The sequence below is a fragment of the Desmodus rotundus genome, chromosome 5 (genome assembly GCF_022682495.2).
Source record: "Desmodus rotundus isolate HL8 chromosome 5, HLdesRot8A.1, whole genome shotgun sequence".
Classification (NCBI taxonomy): domain Eukaryota; kingdom Metazoa; phylum Chordata; class Mammalia; order Chiroptera; family Phyllostomidae; genus Desmodus; species Desmodus rotundus.
The window spans coordinates 103,661,124-103,688,845 of record NC_071391.1 but is presented as its reverse complement, the minus strand read 5'-3'; the positions used below and the strand labels follow the sequence as shown (position 1 = coordinate 103,688,845).

At 46.7% G+C, this 27,722-nt stretch overlaps 1 protein-coding gene across 1 annotated transcript in view; it reads right to left on the bottom strand.

Moving 5' to 3' along the window:
* Window positions 1-27,722, bottom strand: part of ACOXL (acyl-CoA oxidase like) — a 270,737-nt gene that overhangs the window by 45,080 nt on the left and 197,935 nt on the right. The window contains 1 exon segment of the mRNA XM_053924460.1: window positions 11,699-11,783. Within this exon segment, the coding sequence (XP_053780435.1) occupies window positions 11,699-11,783 (85 nt within the window).

Sequence of the window (27,722 nt, the reverse complement as noted above, 5' to 3'; positions counted from 1 at the left end):
CACCCCTCTCTGGTGACCCCACCTCTATGCTTCCAGCTGCCCATGACTGGACTCCACTCTGAAACGTCTAGTTTCGCAAAAAATGTGGCACCCAGTCGAGCAGTTGCTACCTTGAACTCTGTACCTCTAATCCAAACCAGTTGGCTTCCCAGCCTAGCCCACCCTTTCCCAATTTTCTCATTTCTGTGGTGCTCTCATCCACCAGCCTCCAGGTCTGCTTCCCTCACACCCCCAAGCCCGCTGACTGTTCTTGCCCAACGTCTTAGGGTGCACCCCATCTCCACAGCACAGGTGCCACTTTCAGTCCTGCTAACTTGATGCCAACCTTGATGCCCAGCCTCCCTCTCCCACCACCTCGCCCACTGCTGCCACTATGAAAAGTCTGGCACTGACGGCATCCACACGCCTTTCCCCACATCTCCGGTCTCAGCCCCTCCTCTCTGGTGCAAACCACCCTCTCTGGTGGATCCTCACTATCCTTACTCCATGACTCAGTCCTCAGTCCAACAATCCCTTCCCTGTTACCTTCCCATCAGCTCAAATCCCACCCCTCTCTTGAGCTCAGCTGGTTCAGTGGTCACCAGCACACGCCCAGAGTCAGATGGGCTGGACTTGAAATCATCATCTGCCACTACCAGCTGCACGTCCTCTCACTGAGCCTCAGTTTCCTCATCAATCTCCTGTGCAGACTGGGGCCTGCTTCTCGAAGTTGGAGTGTGGAGAGATGGGAAGGCTGTTCGCCCGTGAGCAGTTGCTGGCATGGCATCTGCACCCGGTCCTGTGTACCTTTAAGAAGTTTTCTCTAACCTTCCCTGTCAACCTGATTTCTTCCTGTTGATGTCTCGGTGTGACTGGCACACACTGGGTTTTTCTTTTTTAAATTGTTCTTTAGTATTTAGGTGCAGATGCTGCCCTTCTCTCAGGGGTGGGACTGTGGGCTCCAGAAGACAGCCTGTATCTTGGTTTGGACTTTGTCTTATGTCTGTCACATCCAAAATGCCCACAGTCACAACCCAGTTTTATGGAACTGGACCACAGTGTTTTGTGGGATTGGGCCCCAAAGTTGGTGTCTCCCCTTCATCAGGGGCTGAGTTCACGGGGCAAGCACCTCTTGCCCTTTCTGCACTAACAATAAAAGTCAACCTCCCAACTGGAGGGCAGAGGCAGGGCACCCCAATCTCTTGGCTCTCCCCTCGCCTTGGGTGTTAGTGTGACACACACTCTGATGCCAAGAGCAGTTGACCCCTCCGCCACCTGCTCCAGTCTCACTGAGCCCCCAAGGAGAGGGGCACAGACACTGGCGGCAGCTCCTCTGAGCCAGGCCTGCACGGCTATTTCACCTGAGCTGCCGTGTTCACTGCGACCCGGCTGACATTTCACTCCCCGCTCCCTCTTCCCTCACCGACTTAAATAGGAAAAAAACACTCAAAATGAAAGCATTTGTGGTATCTGCTCTGCCTTTGTTGCTGATTCAAGGGCTGCTGTCTGGTGAGAGTGAGGGGTGCCACAGAACAAGCTCCCACAGAACCAGGCCCCACCTGGCAGGCGTCTCCTTAAAGACTCTGGCTGAAATCATTTTCTTGATTCAATACCAATTGTGTTAACTGCTCTTAAGTATCCAAGTGCCATTTACTTCAGTAGAGTCACAGAGGCTTGCACCTGTCTGAGGCTCGTTCTCCTTGGTTCAGCCATTTCACCTCATGTAACAAAAGACCGGCCTCACAATACAGGGAGAACGACATATTTCTAGATGGTGTGTCCCCACGCTGAACATGAGCTGCAGTGGCCAGTATATCATTTATGCACAACAGCCCCCCAACCCATGTCTCCTGCTGCCACTTCTGAAAGGGACACAGGACTTTGTAACATGGAAAGACGTCAAACACAAGGAAATAGTTGTACCCAGAATAGCTTTCATTATGACGTGTTGATGCAAATGATTGGGGGGGAGGGGATGGTTAAGAGAAACCAAACGCACCATCATGCTTGTCCTCTCTTTGACATGCAGCTGGTAAGGTTGGAAATAGCGGACACATGGCACAAGGCACTCTGAAATCCTGTCTCAGAATATTCTTTCAGCTTCTCTCAATTCCTGGGACAGGATCCTGGGAAATAGGGGGTCTCACCCCAGGTGCCAAGCTTTAGCGAGCCCTGCTCTGGCGTCCCTCCAGCTGAAGCCTTTCCCAAAGGTCATGGGCAGTGTCCACCTGGAGCCCACACCCCACTTCTCTAGATGCCCAGGGCTCACTAGGGCACGCTTCCCCAGCGCATTTAGCCTGAGCCCCTTCCCTGGAAACGTGCTCCTCCTTCTGGTGTTAGTGGGGATAAACAGGTCTTGGGCGTCTATGCTGCAGGATGCACACAGTGTGGGGTGGACCTGTGGTGGGAGAGAGCGAGTGAGCTGGGGAGGCTCATCCCCCTGCTGCAGAGTCCACGCCCTTCCAGGAGCCTGAGAATTCTAAATTCGAACCTGCCCGTGAAGCCGCATTTGCCCACACAGGAAAATGGAGTGTATTTTCTCCAACACCTTGTAAGCTTGCTCTCTCCTCTTGCCCTACACGGAGCAGGGCAGGCTCGTGCCAGAGACTGAAGACCGGATGCTAATATACAGGCTGGACCAAACCTCCTCAGAGCCAGGCCCTTCCTTTGTCCCTGGAAAATGTTCAGTCTGGCAGAGAACAAGGCCTTCACCTCACATACCTCCAGGGAAGATGAGGAACCAGTCTCCACTTAGGGGCAGCAGCAACGTGGAGGCCGACCCTGCCCCTACGCGGAAGGTCCCACCTGGAGGAATGGGACAGCTGAGCACCAGGGACTGGCGCTGTGCTCTGGGAGCAGTGTCCTCCAATGCTGGGGCTTTCCTGGCACCAGGGCAGCGGGTCCCACATCTCTGGCTTGGGCTGACTTACCCCTGCAAGCCCCAAGGGTCAGGCTCACCTGTGCCTACGTCCCAGGATCCTGGCTGGGACCCTCTGCTTATTCTGTGGCCTAAGGTGGACTTTGGCGGTGGCTGTCCCTCAGCCCTCTTCTCTCCTCTGTGTGGCAGCAATGCCCTCAGCTTATTTTGCAGAACTGTCACTCCAGGCTTCTGAAGTCCCCCACCCACCTCTTCTTCACACAACAGGGAAATGTTGAAAGAGAGAGAGCGAACAAGAGGAGGGCTTCATCTTTGCAGGAAGAACTCTTGCTTTCTTTTCAGAATCAGCACAGAGGGGGAGCAGGACCTGTAGCTTCTTGACAACTGGCAGTTGTGAGGTTCTAGGCTCCAGCCCATCAGGATGTGATGAAAGGGTGGGGAGCCCAGGCGCTGTCCCCCAGCCAGCTCCTCTGGCTGCTGGCCTGTTCCTCCTTCTGGCTCACAAAGTTCATTGCAGAGAGCCCGCAGGACGTGGCATGTGCCACACTCTATGCTCCATGACCACGTCTAGAGCACAGTGGGAGCTTAGAGGGAGCCTCTTTTCCTGCAGACGTAGTCTGGTTCTCCGTAACTAAGTCTTTCTGCCCGAGTACTGGAAACTTAGCACTTCCACAGGCTTAGCCTCCTCCAGGATGGCAAGGGGAACCCTGCTTCTCCAGTGCTGACCCTCCTTTCAGTCCCACTGCAGCCATCTCCGCGCAGATCCTCATCCTCTCTCTTGCTGGCCACACTCACTTGGCCTCCCCCCTCCCTTCCACCCTACCCAGGGTCTCTTTCTCTAATGCAGCGTGGCCCTTGGGTCAGGAGAATTTCCCTCATGGAGCCTGGCTGTGAAGCCTCTTCACAGCTTCCTACTGTCCACCCAGCAAAGGCCATGCTCTGTAAGGAAGCGTCCTGCACACCTGCCATCCTCCCAGCCCACTGTTGTTTCCTGCCCCTCCCCAAACACTTCCCCTTTGGTAGAACAGGGGCCTAGGCAGTCCCTGAACAAGCCTTTCACTTTGTCATGTTCAGCTTTGTCCACACTGTATAGCTTCTCCCAGAATGCACTGCACACTTCTACATCTGGGATCCTATTCCTACTTCAAGGCCAACCCGAGAGGCCTTCTATAAAGGCACATCAGAGTCCTGCGACGTCCGCAGCGCCTGCACCTCTCGCGGCTCCTCACATCCCACTAGCACGAGGGCCCTTGTATTCACATCTTACTCCCTCTGCTACATCGAAAAGCATCCTATATCATCTTAGCCCAAAGTCTTGCAAATAAGAGGTACTAAAAATTTTGCCAGCAACTAAGTATCTTCGCTCACTCCATTGACATTTGTAAGGGCCCTGCCCACAGAGGGGCAGTGGGGATGAACAGGGACACGCGATTCAGATGGGCAAAATGCCAGTTTGGCCAGGCCCTGGGATGGAGCAGCAAGGGGGTCTCACTGACACCTTGGAAGCTCTTGTCCGCATCTGAGCCCCGGGAGAGAGATGTGGATGACTGGCTGCCAAGTTCCAGATGTGAGTGGTCCCGGAGGGGAGGGGGCAGCCCTGGGAGGAGCCAAACCCTGTCTGCAGTGTCTGGGCCTGGGAGGACAGTGGCTTCCCCCTCTCCAAGCCTGAGCATCGCCTGCACATCTCATCTTCCTTCTCTGGTTCTTTCCTACAAAGCTGGTTCTGAAGGGGAGCCTCCTGTGACCTTTGGCTCAGGTCAAGCATGACTACAGGAGATGAGCACACTTATCACCGACTCACGGGTAGAGTCCTTTCAGCCTGTGGCAAACGTGGCAAATGTGGCTGTTCACTCCGGAAGAGATGAGGGTGCAGGCCCCCGGACCTCCTCTCTGGACCCACATTCTTCTCATGTACAGGGAGGCTACCACCCTCGCATGATGGGATCCTCCCTCACTCATTCCACATCACCCAGCTCATCAGGCTGCCACTTAAAAGAGAATTTGAGTGAGTTTTCAGGAAAAAAAAATCACAATAAATAGCTTCATCAATCCCTAATTACATCGATGTTATGTGAAATTTCCCCACCGGATTTTCAGAATTCACACTTTGACACGCAAGACGAGGGGTGCCAAGTGTCAGTAAAGGAAGGTGAGTACTGATGAGAACCCCGGTTTTCATTATCTCGCAATCACTTCCCCATGCACTGCCCCGTGCCACGTCAGGCGTATCTCAACCCTTGCTAAACAATTACCTCTCAGAGGCTTGAATGTTTTTTTTTTCTTTTCTGTTCTCACATTTCTGAGTAAAAGCCATCATTTTCAAGTTAATAGAGCATTATGTTTTCTCTGCAAATAAAATCCCATAACTCATAAGCTGAGAGAGAGGCAAATTCACGCACAGGAGACACAGCACGATTTTTCCTCCTGACACTTGGGATCTACGCTAGGTTAAAAATGATGTTTTTATCTCCGGTGATTTATCAAACTCCAGATTTCATAAAAGATTAACAGATGCACTGAAGAAAGAATACATCATCTTAATGCTTAATTTTGACACTTTTGGTATCTAAAAAGCATGTGTATCAAAGATCTCCCCTCCCAAAACTCAATAGTTCCCATGATTTACACATTTAATTCTTGTTTTTAAAACACACTTGAAGTGAGAACATGCCAGAAGGCACCTTGAAGAAAATGGTCACATTTGAAACATACAGATATTTATAGACAAAATACTCAAAGAACTGAAAGAAATCTGGTCACCAACAGACAGTTGCTTTTTCTATGTTTTTTCTGTAGTTCATTTTGGTTTTTGTGTGGGTGGCTCATGTGAACTCAAAGGTTATTTTTTAAATGTTTTGTGAGATTAGAACATGTTGTCCTTTAAAACCTGAATTTAAGTGTACGTGTATCACAGATATGTTTAACTTTAGCGCCTGAGATATGGGATCGTGTTTTTTATATCAAATCACACCAAGAATTGCTGTGATAGAAACAGAGATTCTCTGCTTCTGCTTTCATTCAGTTCAGAAGGTCTTATTCTTAACAGAAAACACACAATGTAGAGTTACACCATACAAATTGCTCCTTTCTGACTTTCTGTGTTACTCCTGCCTGCCAACTTGAGAGCTGATTAACCCTATTTTGAAACCACCTGGGCTCCAGGAGCTGTGAAGTCAGTGTGGACTGCACATCATATAAGGCAGAGTTTTCAACCACACAGTGGAAAACAAGAGGCACAAATAAGCTTTAAAGTAAGGAGGGCTGACTTTTCTTGCCTCCTTGGCGATGCTGAGCTACCAGGTCAGGTCGGACAGGCTCTTAGGGGCCCTGCAAGCTGGGCAGAGGACAGTCATCTGTTGGGATGAGAATCCTCCTGCCGGGTGATGCTTGGCAACTTCTTTAGCCTCTCTGTGCCTCAGCTTCCTCAGATGGAAACTGGGCAGACAGCGGTCCTTTCCTCAATGCCTCAGTGGGGCCTCAGGCAGCGCTCGGCCATGGCGTTTCTCACAGGCTATGAGTTAGCTGTCCCGTGATTCTAAGGCTCCAGTGCCTCCACACATGTCTGTTCACTTAATCCTCACAGAAAGCCCGTGAGACAGGAAAAATAAGAAGTGTTATTCAGGGACAAACCCAGTAAGAGTCATGAAAAGCAGTACAGGCCAATTTTAATACAGAAAAGTATGTGTTGAATAAATACACAAAGAAAACCCTTGGGAAGTTCGAGAACACTGGGATTCCCACTCCTCTGTGCTCATGTGTAGGAAGGAAAGCCCTGGTGAACTGGTGTGGGCAGGCTTCCTCAAAGTCTGATGCCTAAAAAGCCTTCTGAGCAAAGCTTTGGGGCTCGCCAGCCCTGGGTCAAGTCCCAACACCATACTTACTTGTATGGGATCTACGCAATTGTTCTCCTCTGAGCCTCGGTTTCCCCAACAGGCTTTGTGATGTTGTGGAGAAAAACGGCAAGACCCACGTGCTCAGTGTGGCCCTGGCATGGAGGAAACACTCAGTCAATGGGGACAGCAGGTGTCACCACAGTCGTCTGCTATCATTTGAGACCCAGAAGATGAGTAGCATTGCATTAGCATCTGGGCCGAGTGTGGTACGATGCTGGGCAGTCTGCCTTGTAGAACTTCCTTTTTTCCTGTGTGCATTTGCGGATGAGGCACAAAATTAAACCCAATGTGGCCCAGGGCAGGCTCTCCCAAGGGTTCCCAGGCTGCGAAGTTCAGTCAAATTTTTTCCTTTTTCTTTTCCAGAGCCATCATCTGTATTAGCACGAAGGACCCTCACACTCCTACTTAGCCCTTCCCACCTCACCAGGCGCCTCCCTCAGATTTCCATTGGCCTCCACCCTCCTCTCTCCCTTGGGGAGTATTATGAAAGTGCCAGTGGGAGTCAGTTCTCACTTCCTTTTCTCCTGAAAGTTGCCACCTCCTGCATTTCCAGAGGACGCCTCTCCACTGCCCGAGCCCTCGGAACGAGGGACCCAGTGACTGCACTGCTCTCAGGAGTGGAGGGGCCTGAAGTTTGTCCTCGTGACCCAGACAGAGAAAACAAAGCCAGACCATTCCTCCCCAACGTTGGGGCCTCTAAGGTGCTGGTCTGTGAGATTCTTGGCCCTCTAGACCCCCTTGTCTGCTTCTGCCACCCACAAATTTATGGGATGCCAGATAAAGAGAAAGGTCAGCAACAGGGACAGCTCCTCCGGCCCTGCAGACCACCTCCTCAGGGAACTGGGACTGCTCTAAAGATAGGCGCCCCCAGCGGGGGGTGCCAATGGGCGGGGGAGGAGAGCACCCGGGTTGTCACAGCCAGCGCCCTCCTACCCCACCAGCCAGAGCTCCCCTTCCAGCAGCAAAACAGTGCAGGACCTGTTATTCAAAGAACAAGGCGGTGGACTTGCGACCTCTGGTTCCACCCTGGAGGTCAGGTTCGCCCTTCTGGCTGGGAGGACACAGGTCTCTGGGGACTTCTGTAGCTGAATGTAAGAGAAGTACGCAGACTTACACAGGACTTCTGGATGACGTTAGGTATCGTGTTTTCCTGAGCTCGCATAATGTAATGCACATTCAAGGAGGTGGTAAGTACATTCCCCGAATTTCCCAGAAGGTAGATGCCAAACTGAAATGAAATCAGGGTGCGTGTGGTTTGTGTAAAGAACATAGGGTCCCATTAATGATGGGGAGGAAGGTGCTGATCCCCCGAAGAACACTGGAACAAGCGCTCATGGATCAGACACAGAAATGATGCTCTGATTACACACACAACCGGTTTTTATTAACAAAGTCCTATTTGGAAATAAAACATCCCTGAAAGGAGTCTGAAATTAATCCTCCAATAGGCAGAAATCCACACTATTTATATATTCTAATTATAATTGCAACCTGCTTGTAATGTGAGCACTCTCAGTTATTGGTCCCTTTATTAAGAGCCAAAAGAGAGACTTCCTGAGCATAATGAGCTCTAGTCACAAGCTTTGCAAGGAGGAAAAAAAACCACAAGAGACAGTTCTGCACGGAGCTGGAGGATGGTGGGATGTAATTTATTTAATAAAAGTGCTTAGTTGAGGAATTGGTACACCCTTAGGGGTTCAGACAGCTCCATGCCTCAGAACTGCTATTTCTAGGGCAAGATAAAAATGTGTATCATAAGAAAATAACAATTTATCATTGTAATGGTCACATCCCACTTCAGAAACCACTAGAGACTGCTTAACATTTTTATTTCAAACCCTGTTTTCCCCGAGTCCTCAGGTGACACATGAATACTGATGCCGGAGGCCTTTCCCCATTTGTTCCTAATAAAAGTGGCTAGATCCCGAGCTCATTTCATCTGGGGTGACGTAAAGGTCTGTGCATTCACAGGCTGATCCTTCTCCTCCCTCCTGTGCTCTCCTTCCAATGTCTCCAAAGGCGACAACATCAGGCAGACCCAGAAGATGAAGGGGCTCCCCTGCTTCTTCCCCCCACCCACCACAACCCCCTTCCTGCCAGGCCTCTTCTGGGGGGTCACATGCTGCTGGGACGCAATGGCGCGCTGCCCACATTCTGCCTGGGTTCTGTGTGCACAACGCACCTACCCCGAGAGCCCACCCTATCTGACAGACCTCCTCGTTTCCCATGGACTCTCTCTTTCCAAACACTCCCAAGATTTGCAATTGTTGCCACTAAATGAATTCTTATTATTTTTCTTCTGTTACTTTATACAGCCAAATCCTTTCCATCTGGCATTAAACCTGAGGCCAATTTTCTGAAAATAATCACCTTTGTTACTGTGGTTATTAACCAATAAAAGGTCTGGATTTCTTTTGTGCTCTAGCAACATTGAATCCTTGATGTTTATTCCTGGTTTAAGACTTCATACATCGAAACTTAACCCGTCCTTTCTCTTTTTTCTTCCTCTTAAGGAACAAGGATCTAAACATTCCATGTTGATTATGGGAACTACGGCCTTTGTAGAGTGATAATAAACAGTAATGAAACATATATTGAACACTATGGGTCAGACGCTTTCAAGTATCTTCTCAATGGTCCCATGAGGTACATATCGCAGTATCTGGATTTTGTAAGTAAGGATGAGACTGAAGGTCAGAAAGGTGGATGAATAATCACTTGCAGTCACAGAGCTGGTACGGGTTTAAAAAAAAAAGCCTCTGAATGCAAACAGCCTGACTGGGGATGAGTTCTCCACCCACACTAAGCTTCCTTAGGCTCTCAACAGGTGGGACGAGTAGCTCGAGATGTACCAGTCAGTGTTTCTAAGATGAAGGCACAAGTTTATGATTCTTTGATGGCCTCTTCAAATTTAGTCCCATCTCCGAGTGCTTACAAGCTTTTTGCCCAGCACCCACGTGGCTCATGGTTCATCGTCGCATCCCGGGAAGGGCGATGGCTGCGGCCGGTACACAGCGAGGAGCCCAGGCACGAGGGCCACAGCTCCTGAGAGCAAAGCCATGAAACTGTACATGGAGTGGACAAGAAGGCCTAAGTCATCTTCAGTGCTGCATCATATCCCAGAAAAGCTTCAGCCTGATCAATAAATCTGAAAACAACCCACCAAGTAAGAGGGGTGGTTTACATAAACGTCCTAGGCATGAGGCTGGTGCTGTGCACCAGGACAGCCCAGGAGGCAGACGCCCTGTGGGCACCAGGATGAGGCCTCCGAGCCCATCAAGCCCGTGTGGATGCTCAGACCCCCGCCAAGGACAGTGTGGACAGTCCAACCCCTGCACCCCTCGGATTACAACTGAAGTCCACACAGAGATCTTTCCAGAGAGGACAGAGCAGGTGTGTGTGATTCACCAGTTGGGTTCTGATTTGGGGTGAATACACTGGCCTTCTGGTTACATTTGAGTTCAATTAAGGTGAATTAGTTCCCGTGAGCCTCATTTATAGTGGGCTGGAGACAAATTACAATTTCTGGATCTGCAAACAAGGGAACTCCATGCTCCTGAATAACCCGTAGAAAAAGAACCTTTGCCCCTCTCAGCCCCTCTCCTTGCGCCAAGGAGCAGGAGGTGGCAGTCAATCAGAATCTGGGTCGCTACGAGGCGTTACACTGATGACGGAAGAAAGCCGGTCCCTGGTGTGGTATGCCTGCGGACTCCCCCACCCCGTGCTGAACCTGCGTTCTCAGCACAGTCACCTCCGCATTCTTTTTCCAGCCTTTACTCCTGACCCTGTGTCCTGAGCTCACTGCGGTCCCAAGGGCTGGACTGTCTGTGCCTGCACTGCTCGCTGCAGTCAGTCCTGGTCAGCTCTGAGGGAGGGTCCTGCAGTCCCACTGCGGTGGTGACGTGGCACTTTCTCCTCCAGAACTGCTTGCCCAGCCAGTCAGGTGGGATGCCAGCATTCATTGCTGGGTCACTGGTTTGACTCTTAACAGAAACCATCAAGGAACTCCAGCACTGAGACTTCGCTCAGGGATGCCATAGGGCTGGGAGCCAGGCCCTGGAGTTGTGTGGTGACCACACTTGTCCCTGTCTTCCTGGGTCAGCAGTCACCCTGGGTGACGGGGAACTCCGCACAGTAAACATGCACGGGGCCTGCCTTTCTCTTCACCGCCCCCCAATGGGTACAGGCATGACGACAGATCCACTAATGAGTCTTCAGGTTAAACAATAATTTCAAGAACAATCTGCCATATCTTCATGGATTTTGCTGTTTTCAATGTTTCATTTTATTTCATGTGATTTTGGTCTTTTGAGGTCAACATGAACATTCGGGGTTTCTCACATTTGGGGCAGGACCACCTTTGTCGTGGCGCTGCTCTTGTGCTGTAGGATGTCCCTGGCCTCTACTCACTAGCAACCTGGCTCAGTTGTAACAACCAAAAATGTCCCAAAATGTCCCTGCATGTCCCCTGGAGGGCACACTTGCCTCTGGTTGAGGCCACAGCTTTAAAAGGCTGAACCAGTTTCTTCCTAATGCAGGGATTAGGCTTAAGTAGTTAGCTCTGGTACTTGACATACTCCAGGCAGTAGTCCTGTTAAAAGGCCCTCTCTTTATCTTGAATGCACCTCCCATTTGTTTGTTTGGGAACAGCAGTCACTGCTGGGCAGAGGGCCACTGCCGTGGGCCCGACGGCTGCCAGCTGGCTCCTGCCGAGTGCTGCTGGTGATGGCGGGTGTGTTAAGCTCAGGGCTCCTGGGGTTCAGTGTGGGAGTCTATGGGTGCTGTTCGGCCAGTGTTCCTAGTAAGTGAGAGTTAAGGTATTTGGGGACCCTAAATCCAACACAAGGGCTCAGACTGGTGTGGGGACTGACTTTTCCCTGCAGAGTCTCATTTCCAGATAACCTCTGCATCACTCAATTATGAATACTCAACAAGAGCCACTGACCCCCGTGAATGTGCGCCAGAGACAGGCAGGCGCCATGATGCAGACACGAGTTCCGGGCACTGAAGACGTCCTCCTTCTGCGTCACCGCCTGTCAGATTGACAGAGAAAGAGAAACTCTGACGGTATTCTGAGAGCATCACGCGTAGCAACAAGGCAGACGGCAAAAGCACACACTTTCAACACACCCTTAAGCCTGGGCATATTGCAGAGCTGGCCTCTGTGACCCACAGCTATTCATTAGATGAGGAAATGCCACAAGCGTACTGTGTCCAGTTTACATGTATATATGACTTCCTCACACCTATCAACGTGGCCACCACCAGCCAATTCTGGAGATGTAACAGACGGTCAAAAAACACTGTGAAGAGAGAGCATGTGAATGGGTAAAGTGAGGCTGTTTGAATTAGCCACTCACTGCCTGAGGAGTCCTACACCTACATACACGAACTAACTACTTAAAACTAATCAGCAACAAAAACATCCCACCATCCCTGCCTCCTTTCCTCCATTGTTGTCAGGTACTTCCACTTGCTTTCAGATGGTCTGCCGACCACCTGTCACACTTCCAGAGTTGGCATGTGGTGGTGATGGCCTCTTTGATATGCGACAGAAATTAGCCATAAACACGGAAATGAACTCATGGTACAACTGTGTCATGTACTCATCTAATCAATAGCTTTGGTGGGCCCACTCTGTGTAAGGTGGCCTTTCGGTTGCTGTCACAAAGGAAGGTTTGGTTTTGTTTTGCTTTGTTTTGTTTTTTAGTTGGAGGGAGATGAGGAAACATAAGTGGAATACAATAAGAACGAAGAAAATATACGAGGAAGAGAAAGATGCCGAATCATGGAGCTGACAGTTAATCATGTAGGTGGAGTGAAAGGCAGATTCTTATCTGACCAGAATGTTAAATTTGGCACTTCTGACTTTTCTGTGTTTCTTGCCTTTCTTTATTTCAAAACCTAACAGTTTGATATTTAAACTTTTAGCTTTTTTTTTTTTTTTTTTTTTTGCACAAAGAAAGAACATTCAAATGGAAGGTCAGACTCTGTACCTGCTTCCCATTTGTTATGAGCTCAGCCCCTGGGCCCCTGTGTGGAAGGTAACTGCCTCCCACAGCTCCCAGTTCCCTCAGGGCCTGTGTATTCCTCCTGTGACAGAGCTCTGTGCGCCAACGGAAAGCAAGGCTGCAGACAGCCGGCACCCATGTATAATTCAGCAGTTACCTGGGGCAGCGGCACAGTTTGGAGGAATATGTCACAGGTGCCTCGCAGTCCCCCCCAACTGGAGCGTCTCAGGACAGTTGAGGGAGAGAATATCTGACTCCCTGAATCAGTATCTCTCTGCATTGGTGTCACATTCATAATAGAAAAGGCTGGAAAGCTGTAACTAACAAGGAACAGCCGATAGGACGTCTCCAGCAGAAGTGAGGACAGAGCCGGCCAAACACTCCGGGCCCAAGACTCGACCATCATGCTCTAGAGGAAAAGGCTGGCAATCCATGCCGGAGCCTAGAAGCAGGCTGTCCTACACCATTGCGTGGGAAGAGGGGAGGGACAAAATATCGTGCAGATCTGTCCAAGTAGAATTGAGGGCACTTCTGAATATTTTTTAAAACTCCATGTGGAGAGTAGGTCTTTCACTGGCTTGGTCTAGAGAAAAGCAGGCAGTGACAGCTAGCTGGCTGGACAGGGTAAAACCAGCCTGAGAAGGGACTCAGGTGGGGAAAACTTGCAGAAGGCCCTTCGCGAAGTCTGCTGTGACTGCACCCCTCCAAAAGTACGAGGCAAAAAGAAAAGGCAAGTCCAAGTTAAGGGTAAGGCCCCTTGAAGTCCTGCCAGCCAGCTCTGAAGGGCTTTTCCTTAAATGTCGACATCACAGGGCTGCTGCAGGACCGCTCGGGCAGCTCAGCGTAACCTCACCCCTGCGGGCCAGTCTCCCCTCACCCCCCACTCCCCTAACAGGAAGGCTGGCATGACCCTCCACATCATAGGATGGTACCCAGGGCTTGGATCACTTTGACAGAAAGGCAGCTTTACTAGGACAGAGGCCTTTGTTCCCTTTTTATAAAAATAAATGTTTATTTTTCCATTAGGGTTAATGTGCAATATTATATTAGTTTCAGATACGCACCACAGTGATTAGACATTTACATGATGTATGAAGTGATCACCCCAATAAGTCGAGTGTCCATCTGACACCATACACAGTTACTACAATATTATTGACCATATGCCCTATGCCGTACTTCACATCTCCGTGACGGTTCTGTAACTACCATTGGTACTTCTCAATCCCTCCACCTTTTTCACCCATCTCCTCAATCCACCTCCCATCTGGCAACTATCAAAATGTTCTCTGTTATCTATGAATTTGTTTCTCTTTAGTCTGTTCACTTATTTAGTTTTTCAGATTCCACATATAAATAAAATTATATGGTACTTGTCTTTCTTCATCTGACTTACTTTACTCAGCACAATACCCTGTAGGTCCATCCATGTTGTGGCAGATGGAAAAGCTTTTTGATGCCTGAGTCATATTTCATTGTATATATGCACCACTTCTTCTGTATCTATTCATCTATTGATGGACATTTAGGTCGCTTCCATACCTTGGCTATTGTAAATAATGCTGCAATGAACATATGGGTTCATATGTATTTTCAAATTAGTTTTTTTGGTTTTTTCAGATGAATACCCAGAAGTGGAATTGCTGGGTCCTTCTTTGCTCTCATTATACAGCCTCTGTAAAGTCTATTTTGTCTGGTATAATATTTGCTACCTCAGTTTTTTTTTTTTCATTTCCATTTTCATGAAATACCTTTACTTTTGTCTGTGTGTGTCTTTCAATCTGATTCAGTCTCTGGTAGACAGTATAAATAAGGATCTCGTTTTCTTAGGCATTAAGTCACCCCATGTCTTTTGATTAGAGCATTTAATTCATTTATACTTAAAGTAATTCTTGATAGATAATGTATTTATCACCATTTTATTGTTTACATTTTTTATCTTCTTTTTTCTTCATAAAAGAATCCCTTTAACATTTCCTATAATATTGGTTTGGTGATGATGAACTTTAGCTACTTGTGTCTGGGAATCTCTTTATCTGTCCTTTGATTCTAAATGACATCTTTGACTTCTGGTCAAGATGGCGACATAGGCAGATATGTATGGCTTGCCTCTTTGTACAACCACATCAAAAATGCAACTAAAATATAGAACAACCATCAGTCAGGAATGTCAGAAATTGAGCTGGATGGAAGTCTGACAACTACAGAATTAAAGAAACCACATCCATCTAGACTGGTAGGAGGGGCACAGACATGGAATGAGCTGGCTCAACACCCACATGGATAATAATTTGGGAGGGATGTCTCAGGAGAGAGGCATCCCAGACTGACACCAGCCCCCCAGCCCAGAATTCTAGTGCCAGGAAGGTAAGTCCCCACAACTTCTGGCTGCAAAAACCCGTGGGGATTGAGTCAGTGGAAGAAACTTCTGGAGCCCCAAGAAGTTCCTCTTAAAGAACCCACACAGGGACTCACCTATTCAGACTCACTCCCTCTGAGCTCCAGCACCAGGGTAGCAGTTTGAAAGGCACCAGTGGTGTACAGGAAGAAACTGAAGTGTCTGGTACCCAGGCATGCAGAGACCATTGTCCCTTTTATTAACCTTGCCCCAGAGAGGCAGCAAGCTGGTGCCATATCTGAGACTCCATCAACCTGGCTCCCCCAGAGGCTCTTCCCCACCCAACTTACGGGCCTACCCAAGCTGCTTTTCCATAAGAATGGCTGGTCTTGGCTCTTACATCCTATCAAGCAAGCCATAGCTGGCTCTAGTGAGCCCTAGCAGCAGCCAGATTAGATTCACAGATTGGCTTTGCCTCAGAATCTCCAAACCCAGCATAAGCAGCAGTCAACTCAGATTGCTTTACAGCTCAGGCAGGGTGCCTTTGGGCAAAACACAGAAGGGGACTGACCTTGGCTTGCACTACCCAGGAAACCCTAGGGCCGGCACACTTAGTGGATAGCTACAGACCACATCAGAGCACCACCACTCTGCTCCGGTACAGCTGATCCTCCACAGATGGCAGAGGTTGGTGGTCAGTGGTCACAGCCAGTCCGTGCAGCTGACTGGCCTGGGTAAATCCTTCCCATTGATCTGTTAACAGCAATTAAGGCTGAACTAAAAGAGAAGGGTGTACTTAGTCCACATGAAGGGTGCACCTTGAGTACCCAGCTTGGGTGACAGGGGAGGCTGTGCCACTGGACCCTACAGGACATCTACTACATTAAGCCACACTACCAAAACAGAGTCAAAGAAGCTCTACCTGATACATAGAAACAAACACAGGGAAGCTGCCAAAACAAGGAGACAAAAAAAATATAACCTAAATGAAAGAACAGACCAAAACTCCAGAAAAAGAGTTAAATGAAATGGAGATAAGCTATCTATTGGATGCAGAGTTCAAAACACTGGTTATAAATCTGCCCAAGGAACTTAGTGAAGACCTCAGCAGCATAAAAGAGACCCAGTCAGTAACAAAGGATACACTAATTGAAATAAAGAACAATTTACAAGGGAAGAACAGTAGAGTGGATGAAGCCGAGAATCAAATCAATGATTTGGAACATAAGGAAGCAAAAAACAACCATGAAGAACAAGAAGAAAAAAGAATCCAAAAAAATGAGGATAGTATGAACAACCTCTGGGACAACTTCAAGAGGTCCAACATTCGCATCATAGGGGTGCCAGAAGGAGAAGAGAAAAAGCAAGAAATTGAAAATCTATCTGAAGAAATAGTGAAAGAAAATTTCTCTAATTTGGTGATGGAAATAGACATGCAAGTCCAGGAAGCACAGAGAGTCCCAATTATGATGGATGCAAAGAGACCCACTCCAAGACACATCACAATTAAAAGGCCAAAGTTTAAAGATAAAGAGAGACTCTTAAAAGCAGCTAGAGAAAAGAAGTTAGTTACCAGATGGTTATCAGATGAGTGGGTGGCAGGGGGGAATGGGTGAAGAGATGAGGGGATTAAAAAGTACAAATGAGTGGTTACAGAATAGTCATGGGGATGTAAAGTACAGCATAGGAAATGGAGTAGTCAAAGAACTTATAGGAGTGACCCATGGACATGAACAATGGTGGGGTGATTACTTGAGGGAGTAGGGGACACTGGGTAGGAGGGGGTAAAGCAGGAAAAATCAGGACAACTGTAATCGCATAATCAATAAAATATAATTACAAAAATAAATGATAGCTTTGCTGTATAGAGTAATCTTGGTTGTATGCCCTTGCTTTTCATCACTTTGAATATATCTTGCCAATCCCTTTTGGCCTGACAAATTTCTATTGAGAAATCATTTGAGAATCTTATGGGAGCTCCTTTGTAGGTATCTGTCTTTCTCTTGATGCTTTTAATATTCTCTCTTTGTCTCTGACCGTTTGCATTTTAACCGTGATGTGTCTTGGTATTTCTTTTGATTCATCTTATTTGGGACTCTGCATTTCCTGGGCTTGTATGTCTATTTCCTTCACCTGGTTAGGGAAGTTTCCTGTCATTATTTCTTCAAAGAGGTTTTCAACCCCTTGCTCTCTCTCTTCACCTTCCGGGACCCCTATGATGCAAATGTTGGTATGATTGATGTTGTCCCAGAGGCCCTCCTAAACTATCCTCATACTTTAAAAAAATTCTTTTTTCTTTTTGTTGTTCTAATTGGGTGTTTTCTTCTATTTTATCTTCCAAATCACTAATCTTATCTTCAGTTTCTTCTAATCTACTGCTGATTCCTTGTAATGTATCCTTCATTTCACTTGTAATCTTCATTTCTGACTGGTTCTTTTTTATGTTTTCTATCTCCATTTTTGTGTTTCCTATCTCTTTGTTGAAGTTCTTACTGAGATCATCCGTTCTTTCCCTAAGTTCATTGAGTATGCTTATCACCAGTGTTTTGAACTCCATGTCTGGTAGACTGCTTCTCTCCATTTCATTTAGGTCTTTTTCTCCATTTTCATTTGGAGTTTTATTCTGTCTTCTCATCTGGGCCATGTTTCTCTGTCTCCTCATTTTGGCTCGTCCCTGTGTTTGTTTCTATGTATAAGGTAGAGCTGCTACATCTCTCAGTCATGGTATAGTGGCCTTATGTAGTAGGTGTCCTATGAGGCCCAGTGGCAGTTTCCCTGATCACCTAAACTAGGTGCTTTAGGTACGTCCCTTGTGTGCGTTGTGTGTGCCTTCCCTTAGTGGTTGAACTTTGATTGCTGTTGGCATGTCAGTGGAAGGAACTGGCTGACTAGTTGTGAGGACTGGCAATGACTATAGTGAAGGAGCTGTTGTGTGGGGCTCTGGTGCCTTGAATTCACTCTTTGCCTGTGTCATTTGTGGAGGTGGTTGGGTGCTGCTCTGGTGTGGTCTGAAGCTGACCACCCGGTGTGTTGGTTCTGGGGACTCTTGGGAGGAACTCTGGTGCAAGCTAAGGTTAGCTGCTGCTTGTGCTCTGCCCATAGACAGTTGGTATAAGCTACAAAGTGATCTGTAGATGGTTTCCACTTGTGTTGGGCTTGGAGATGCCTGAGAAATGCTAGGTTGCAAACTGAGGTTTGTTGCCACTAGTATCAGGCTTGGGGCCACTTAGCAAAAGGTACCAGGCACACTGAGACTGGATGCTTCTTGTTTGGGGTTTGTGAACATTTGAGAAATTTTATTTATTTTATTTTATTTATTTACTTTTAGAGGGGAAGGGAGGGAGAAAGAGGGAGAGAAACATCAATGTGTGGTTGCCTCTCATGTGCCCCCTACTAGGGACCTGGCCTATAACCCAGGCATGTGCCCTGACTGGGAATCAAACCAGCAACCCTTTGGTTCGCAGGCTGCTACTCAATCCACTGAGCCACACCAGCCAGGGCCATTTGAAAAACTTTAGGGATGTCCATGGTATGAGCCAAGACAGGCCATTTGTATGGAAATGTCATTGGAAGTGGCTTGGATGTACCCCAAAGCTGGTTGGGTAAGTTGGTGTCTCTGGGAATCACCAGAGTGGTGGGAACAGTGTTAGCTAGGTTGATGGAGACTCAGAAATGGCCCCACCTGCTGGGGTGCAGGCTGGGTAGGGGGAGGGCTCAAGAAAGAAAAAATGGTTTCTGCCAGTACTTCTGTCTGGAAGAAATTTGCCCCTCCAGTCTTTGCCCTGATACCAGACAGTTCAGTTCCTTCTTGTTTGTCCCTGGCAGCCTTTCTACTGATGCTCCAGCAGTGGAGGTCAGAAAAAATAAGTCCACTTGAGAGTGATCCATGCATGAGCCCTTTAAGAGGAACACCTGAGACTCCAACAGCCTCTGTTTCCCTCAGCCCCAATTCCCATTGGTTTTCAAAGTCAAAAATTATGTGGACTTCTCTTTCAAGCACCCAAACCCTGGGCTGGGTGGCCTGATGTGGGCTGGGACCCCTTGCTTCTCAGGGGTACCTTCACAGCCCATTCATCCTTCCTGATTTTTAACTGCCACACATGCATGTGGGACCAGTCCATTCTGCATCTCCTTCCCTCCTACCAGTCTCCATGTGGCTTCTTCTGTATATCCTTAGTTATTGTGCTTCTGAATAGTTAGACTTCAGGCAGGTCTTAACAATGATTGTTCTGTAGTTTTGTTTTAATTTTGATGTAAGCCTCTGTCCCTTTGATGTAAGTTTACTGGCAAAAAATAATAGGCTGAAGCCAAATGAGGGCTGCATACTAGTCCACACATCCAGGTGGAGTGGCTCAGGACAGTGTATGGGGCCACACTTCATGCCACAGTCACATGGTCAAAATAAGCAGATCTGGTCCAACTGTTTCAGGTGCAGGCTCAGTGTAACTCCAGTGTCTGCCCACCGCGACAACGCAGCTGACAACTGCCCGTGCAGTGCGCAGCGCTTTAATGTGCATTTACTGCATAGACAACATTGTAAAACAGCAGAAATCAAACGTCCAACCCTCCCACCTTACAAAACCTTAATACAAGGTTTCCAGAGAGAGGACTTTTCAATGGTATGGTGGTTGTTTATTTCTAGGTGTAAACCTGCTACTGAAACCTTGTCTGTGAATTAGCTGTTTGCAAACCAAATTCTTAAAATGCACCATGCAGCAGGCCCTGTCTTAAGCCCTTTATTGCATTTGCTCCTTTAGTCTTCAGAGGCCCTGGAGAGTAGGTATCACTGATATTTTTGGTATCTTCATTTTGCAGGTGGAAAACTGCGACACAGAAAGGTTGAGGAACCTGCCCACGGTTGCAGAGCTGGACTCAGGCTGGGAGCCCAGGTTTCTGAGCCCGTGTTCCTAATCATAGGCTATACTGCCTCCCGATGGACAAATGGGGAGTTAGTTCCCCGGCAATACTGTCCCTCCCAAACACAGTTCATAAGGATGCACTGTCACACACGGTCACATTTAATGTGAGCCACACCCCACACTTAAAGCCTATGATGAAAATAAATGCTTATTTCCTAATAAATCATCACACAACAAAGACAGAGCTGTACTCATAAGGAAACCCTGTTACCTCCCATCTGGTAGGTGCCCAAATCCGCTCCCCCCTCTTCTTTTCTAGAAAAACCCAAATAACTCTGACTCATGAGTTATTTGCTGACTCTGGGCAGCAATACAGCCACTTGAAAATATTTACCTCCTGTACAGAGGACCTAACATAAAGTTTCAGCTAACATCATATTTAATAGTAAAAGACTAAGTGATTTTCCCCTGTGATTGGGAAGTAGATAAGGATACCTGTTACTGCCACTGCTATTCAATATGGGTTGTAGGTTCCAGCCAGGGCAATAAGGCAAGAAAAAGAAATTAAAGGTGTAGAGGTTGGAAAGGAATAAGTAAAGCTGTCTTCATCCAAAAAGACATAATTTTCGATGTAGAAAATTCTAAGGAATATATAAATAAAGCGCCTAGAAATAATAAGCAAATTAAGCAAAGTCACAAGATACAATGAATTGGAACTTGAAATGAAAATGCCATTGCAAAAGTATCAAAAACATGAAATACTTAAAGATACATTTTACAAAATACTGCAGTATCTGTACATAGAACAAAATGCATTACAGAGGGATATCTGAGAGGAGTGCCAAACAAAGAGAGAATGCTTGTTCCTAGGTCAGAAATCTCTCTGTTGCTAAGATGTCACTTCTTCTCACATTGACCTAGGGATTCCACACAAGGCCAATCAAAATCCCAAAAGACTTTTTTTTGATAGAAGTTAACAAGTTTATGTAATAAACTTATAGGAGATATACAAGTCCTAGAATAGTCAGAAGAATTCTGAGAAAATTAGAGGATTGACACTGATATCAAGACTTACCATAAAGCCATTGTGGACACAACCGTATTGTGTTGGGATATGGATGGAAATACAGATGAATGGAGAAGAGTACAGAGTTCAGAAATGGAGCTGCACAGTGTCAACTGATTCTCAACAAACGTACTCAGGCAACTAAATGGAGGGGAAAAAGATAGTCTTTTTGGTGCTAGAACTGGACACACACATGCAAAACAGACAAAAACTAAAATAAAAAATAAACCTCAACCCTTACTCCCCACCATTTACAGAAGTTAACTAGAAATGCACCATAAACCTAAATGTAAGAGCTAAATGTACAAAACTTCTAGAATAAACGATGGGAGAAAATCTTAGTGACATTGATTAGGCAAAGGTTTTGTGAGATAAAAGACACAAAAAGGTTGAATTTCATCAAAAATAAAAGAGACTCCAACAGCCTCTGTCTCCCTCAGCCACAATTCCCATTGGTTTTCAAAGTCAAAAATTATGTGGACTGCTCTTCCAAGCACCTGAACCCTGGGCTCTTTAAAGACAATTAAGAAAGTGAAAAAGCAGGGAATGGGTTAGGAGAAAATATTTGCCCCCTGAGGGAGGGGCCAGTTGTAGGGTTCATGCCTGGTCTGAGAGCCTGGCTCCAAGTTTAAACCCATGGTCCTTTGTCTCCCACTCCTTCCCCCACCCCCAGCTCTGTACTGGGCTCCACTGCACCAGGACCCCCTTCCCTCAGAAGGAGGCAGGTGGCAGCACTGCAGGGCTGAGGGGGTGGATAGCCCTTGTCCGGGGAGGTGAGCCCCTGGGTACATAGCTGTGACTCCAGAGAAACACAGCCTGAGAATGATGAATGACAAAACTGTGGGAAGGGGCCCGGTCACAAGGACTTGCTGAGCACACCCATGTCCCTGTGTAGAGTAGACACTCTGGCTTTATAGTGAGTCTCAGAGAAGTCCTGTAATAGTCCCCGAATCACACAGTGGAACATAGACAACTGGCTCCAGTGAGTATGGTGTGCCTGGGGGGCTGCTGCCGGCTCTCCTTGAGGGGGACGGCACATTGTGTCAGCAGACACCGCCACACAGGGCCCTCCTGGTTCACACAGGGCCTCCCCTGCGGACAACCTGGCCCCAGCAACAGACATCATCTTCCCAGCAGCACTAGGTGCAGGTTCCCAATACACGTGCATTCAGACGCACACACATGTACACACACGGCTCCCCTCTGCCCTGAACTATGTCCAGGCCCAGCACATGTGCCCTCCTGCTTCAGACCCTAGCACGTGCGGTTGTCTCCTCCCGACCTCTGGTTTCCCCCACTCCCCTGCCCAGCTTCTCTGTGTGGCCTAGGTGTCCTCCTCTGGGTTCCCACCCAGGATGCCCATCCCTCCATGGAAGCCCCTGCCACTCTGCAGTGTGAGTGCTGCTCCGATGTGGGCAGAACAGAGGCCAGCCCAATGTCAGAACAGTGGTCAAGGCCAATGTCCACAAGGAGGAACCTTTCACACAGATAGGGGTGACAGTAGACATGGGTGCATGGGAGAGAGCAGATGAGAAACTAGATTCTGAGGGAGGAGAAGTAACAAGGAACTCAGCAGAGAGGGGCCCAGTCAGCCTCTTACTGCACCAGTTATGAGGCTGCCAGGTTTTCTTGCGTCTGCCAGTCTCTGCACCCCTTCTCTCACGTGCCCTGTCCTCCGAGCTCAGGTCTGTGGCGATATGAACAGACCCCAGGACCAAGTCCAGTCCTAGCCAAGACCTGACTATTTCTGTCACACACACTAGAGATCCAGAAGTGGGGGACTACGTGTTTGATCTCACCTGTTCCTGAATCTTTTCCCCTCCATGAACGCTTAACCGAAATTGTCAGAACATGAACTCAATAGGGTCTTGGCAAAGAGCTCCTATAATTGACTATATTACTTCCTAATTTCTCCTCCTTTCCCCCTTCCATGCCAAATGAAGAGTCTGCTTTTCATTACTAGCCTTTCAGAATAGAAAGAAATTGTTGGGTGATTTGTCTCTTTGGTCATTTAGTGTTCATTTGAACTCCAGGCTCCTTAAATTGATCTTGATAATTTTCGACAACAGATATGTAAATAAACACGTTTGATAGCTTCTCCCTTTCTTAACAGCTTTCTCATTTTAAAAGTTCCTCCTTACTGGCCTGGTGGATGGAGGAGGAGAAGGGGGGAATCAGGAGGCCTTAAATAGATTTTACAGGCACCAAGGCACGCATCTGGAATATGGTCAGCTGGCGAGATCTTGTTTCAATAACACGATCCTTGCATTTAGCTGAAGACTACGCTGTGGAGCCTGACTGCCCTTAGTGATGGCTTAAAGCTGACATAAGGCAGAATGATGTACATTTAATATGTGAAATAAATGAGGCCTTGAGATCTGTTTCCAGGATCTCTGTGGCAGCTCAGCTGGTGCTCAGCCCATGAGATGCTAGAGGAGACATTCTGGGGGCTGCATGAAAGGCAGCAGGTCTGACACGTGGAATACCCACCCCATGGGGTTTAGGCTGAATCCAGCAAATAGGCGACTAGGGTGAAGAGTGAGGAGCGCGCTGCTGTTTAGAACTCCCCAGGGCTCTATGCTTCCATGTCCCTGGTGGCATCCTATCTTCCCAGTGCACAAGCTGGACCATCCATGACTCCACCTTCAGCGTTCTCCCCATCAAACTGACCCAAGTGTCACCAAATGCCCCTCAGACTCACAGCCATCACCCTACAGCTTGAGCTGGATCCTAATGCTTCTGGGGTGATTGGCGCTGTGGACTTCCAAAGGGTCACCCTCTCAGCACTGACTCCAGAATGATCTTTCTGACACCAACATGGTCAGGTCATGGCCTGTATCACCTGCAGGGAAGGTGAAAGGTTCTTAGCCCTGTTCACAAGGTGCACAGGACTCAGTGAGGACCCGTGGGCTGTGGTAGTCACCCTCTTTCCAGACTTTCTAGCTGGTACCGGATGCTGACTGGCTCACTGCTCAGGCACTCACATCCATGCCTTGCTTCAGAGATCCTGCCCCACTCTGCCTGGGGCTGGGTGAAATGGCACGCTCCGCCACTTATCACGCAGGACTCAGCCCAAGGACATGTGACACTGCTCTATGTGCCACGCATCCTACAGAAGAGCATGGCCCTCCCTCTGCTCAGACGCCTCTCACTGCACCTCCCCCTCGACCTGGAGACTGAAAGACAGCCATCATGTCTCAGTCATCGTCGCTGATCCAGAACTTGCCTACGGCCCAGTGTACTATGCCACTGGGAGCAAAATCTTTCAAACAAGGAACTATTCAGCAAAAATAAAAAATGATTACAGGTCTTCTTTTTGTTTCTTGTTTATTTAAATATGTATCTGAAGCTCCAAGAAAGAATTTTTATTTCATTGTCACTAAGAGGCTAATATTTTTGGCTAACCTTTGAGGGATTCTAAAACAGCCCACATTTCAGAAAGTGAGACAATCTCTGTATGAGCTTTGTGACTTGGCAGGGAGAGGAGTCTGAGATGCTTGTGAGTAAGCAGTGATCTAACGCGGAGGTTTACCAAATAACAGAATGGCCTGTTCCAACAGCCTGTGGTGCCAGTTCTGGGGAGCAGTGAAGGAAGGGGACAGGTCACCAAGAGCTGCCACATGCATCCTAGGTCAGTAAGTGTCTGTCCCCATACCACTAAGCTGGCAGAGGGACGGGTGGGACTTAGCACTGCCTCAGTGGAGAGGCCCAGAGGGGAGGTGTGAAGCCCTATTTATAGAGCTGTATCTGACTCCCTCCTTTGCAAATTGCTGTTTCCTGATGTCATCTACCACCTGTATGCTTGGTTCTAAGTGTCTTATCCCGATGGAGACCCATGCCTCCTCTGGAAAGCTTCTCTCTTCTTAGTCCTGCAGTCAGGTTGTTGGCTGTAGGGCAAAGCACTGGCACTAGGCTGCCCTTCATTACAAATGTCCTTGACCCCAGCTAATCATGAGGGTCTGCCCACAGGCTTTGTGGAAGGGTAGAATGAAATATAATTATAGGCTCATTCCTATTTACCCCAATACCATGGTCTCCAGTAGTATCAAGCCCCAGGACGAGTCTACCCCGTCATCACAGAGTACTTCAAGAAACTGTCATTCAAGCCCACAATGAATGCTCAACAATGAAAGGTTGAAATCTTTCCCTCTATGATCAGAAACAAGACAAGGATTCCCATTCTCACCAGTCCTGTTCAGCATAGTACTTGAAGTCGTAGCCAGAACAGTTGAGCAAGAAAAAAAAAAATGCATCCAAATTGGAAGGAAGTAAAACTGCCTCTATTGCAGATGACATGATCATATACATAGAAAATTCTAAAGATTCCACTGAAACACTATGAGAATTAATGTATGAATTCAGTAAAGTTGCAGAATACAAAACCAATATACAGAAATCAGTTGCATTTTTGTACACTAACAACAAAAATATTTGAAAAAGAAATAAAAGCTATCTCATGTACGATTATATCAAAAAACAATAAAATACTTGGGAATAAATTTAACCAAGAAGGTAAAATATTTGTACACTAAAAACTATAAGATAATGATGAAAAAATTGAAGAAGATACTAATAAAGGGAAAGATATCCCATGTTCATAGATCAGAAGAATTAATATTGTTAAAATTCTATAGAATTGAAAGCAATCTATTGATTCAATGCAATCCTTATCAAAATTCCAATGGCATTTTCCCCAGAAACTGATAAAACAATTTGAAAATTCATATGGAACCACAAAAGATCCCTGATAGCCAAAGCAATCCTGAGAAAGAACTAAGCTGTAGATATCACACTTTCTGACTTCAAACTATATTAGAAAGGTATAGTAATCAAAACAGTATGGTACTATAATAAAAGTAGACACACAGACCAATGGAACAGAATCAAGAGCCCCAAAATAGCCCTGGCTGGTCTGACTCAGTGGATTGAGTGCTGGCCTGTAAACCAAGGGTCAATAGTTCCATTCTTAGTCAGGGCACATGCCTGAGTTGAAGACCAGGCCCCCAGTAGGGGGCAAATGAGAGGCAACCACACATTGATGTTTCTCTTCCTCTCTTCCCCTCTCTCTAAAAATAAATAAATAAATAAAATGTATATTTTTTTAAAAGAGCCCAGAAGTAAGCCATCATATGTATGGTCAATTAATATTTAACAAGGAAGCCAAGAATACTTGATGGGAAAAGGTAGTCGCTTAAATGGTTTGGGGAAAATTAGATAACCACAAACAGAAGAATGAAATTGGACCTTTATCTTACACAAAAACCAACTCAAAATAGATTAAAGACAAATATAAGAGTTAGAACCATAAAACTCCTAGAAGAAAACATAGGGAAAAAGCTCCTAGACACTGGTCTTGGCAATGATTTTTTTGGATATGACACCAGAAGCACAAGCAACAAAAGCGAAAGTAAACAAGTGGGACTATATCAAACTAGAACTCTTTCTGCATAGCAAAAGAAATAATCAATACAATGAAAAGGCAGCCTATGAAATGGGGGAAAATCTTTGCAGAACATCTGTGTGATAGAGGTTAATGTCTAAAATAGCTAAGGAATCATACAACCCAATGGTAAAAAGAAAAATAATCCAATTTGAAAAATAGGCAGAGGACCTGAGTAGACATTTTCCAAAGAAGAAATACAAATGGCTAAAAAATACACAAAAAGATGTTCAATATCAGTAATCATCAGGGAAATGCAAATCAGAACTACAATGAGCTATCACCTCACACCTGTTAGAATGGCTGTTATCAAAAAGATAAGAGATAACAAGTGTTGGCGAGGATGTAGAGAAAAGGAAACCCTCATGTACTGTTGGTGGGAATGTAAATTGGTGCAGCAACTGTGAAAAACAGTGTGGTAGTTCCTCAAAAATTAAGAAATGGAACTACCATATGATCCAACAATGCCACTTAGGAGTATGTATCTCAAGGAAATGAAATCACTACCCTGAAGAGATATCCTATATTCAATGCACCATTATTTACACTGGCCAAAATATGGAAGCAACCAAAGCGTCCGTCTATAGATAAACGGATAAAGACAATGTGTGTGTATACACAATGGAATATCATTCAGTCATGAGAGAAAAAGAAAATCTTGCCATTTGAGACAACATGGATGGGAGCTTGAGGGCATTATGCTAAGTGAAACAAGTCAAAGACAAATACTGTATGACCTCATTTATATGTGGAACTTAAAAACACGGAAGTCACAGAAACAGAGTAGAATGGTGTCTGCCAGGGGCTGGGGGTGGGAATGGGGAGATGTTGGTCAAAAGGTCCAAACTTCCAGTTATAAGATGAATGAGTTCTGGGATCTAACGTATACAGGTGACTATCTCTAAAATTACCGTAGTATACTTGTATACTTGAAAGTTGTTAAGGGAGCAGTTCTTAAATTTTTAACTCCCCACCTCCAAAAAAGATAATTATGATAGGTGGTAGAAGTGTTAATTAACACTACTGTAGTAATCAATTTTCAACATACTCATGTATCAAATCATCACATTGTACTCCTTAAACTTACACAATGCTAAATGTCAATTATATCTCAATAAGGCCGAAAAAATACCAGGAGAGACAAAAAGGAGAGAAACTGTTGTTCAGTATTCTCTGATACCAAGTCAAGCTCACCCATATTCATGTGTCATAAACTAGAAAAATGTCATTTCTATGGTATTGGTATGCTCTTCTATCA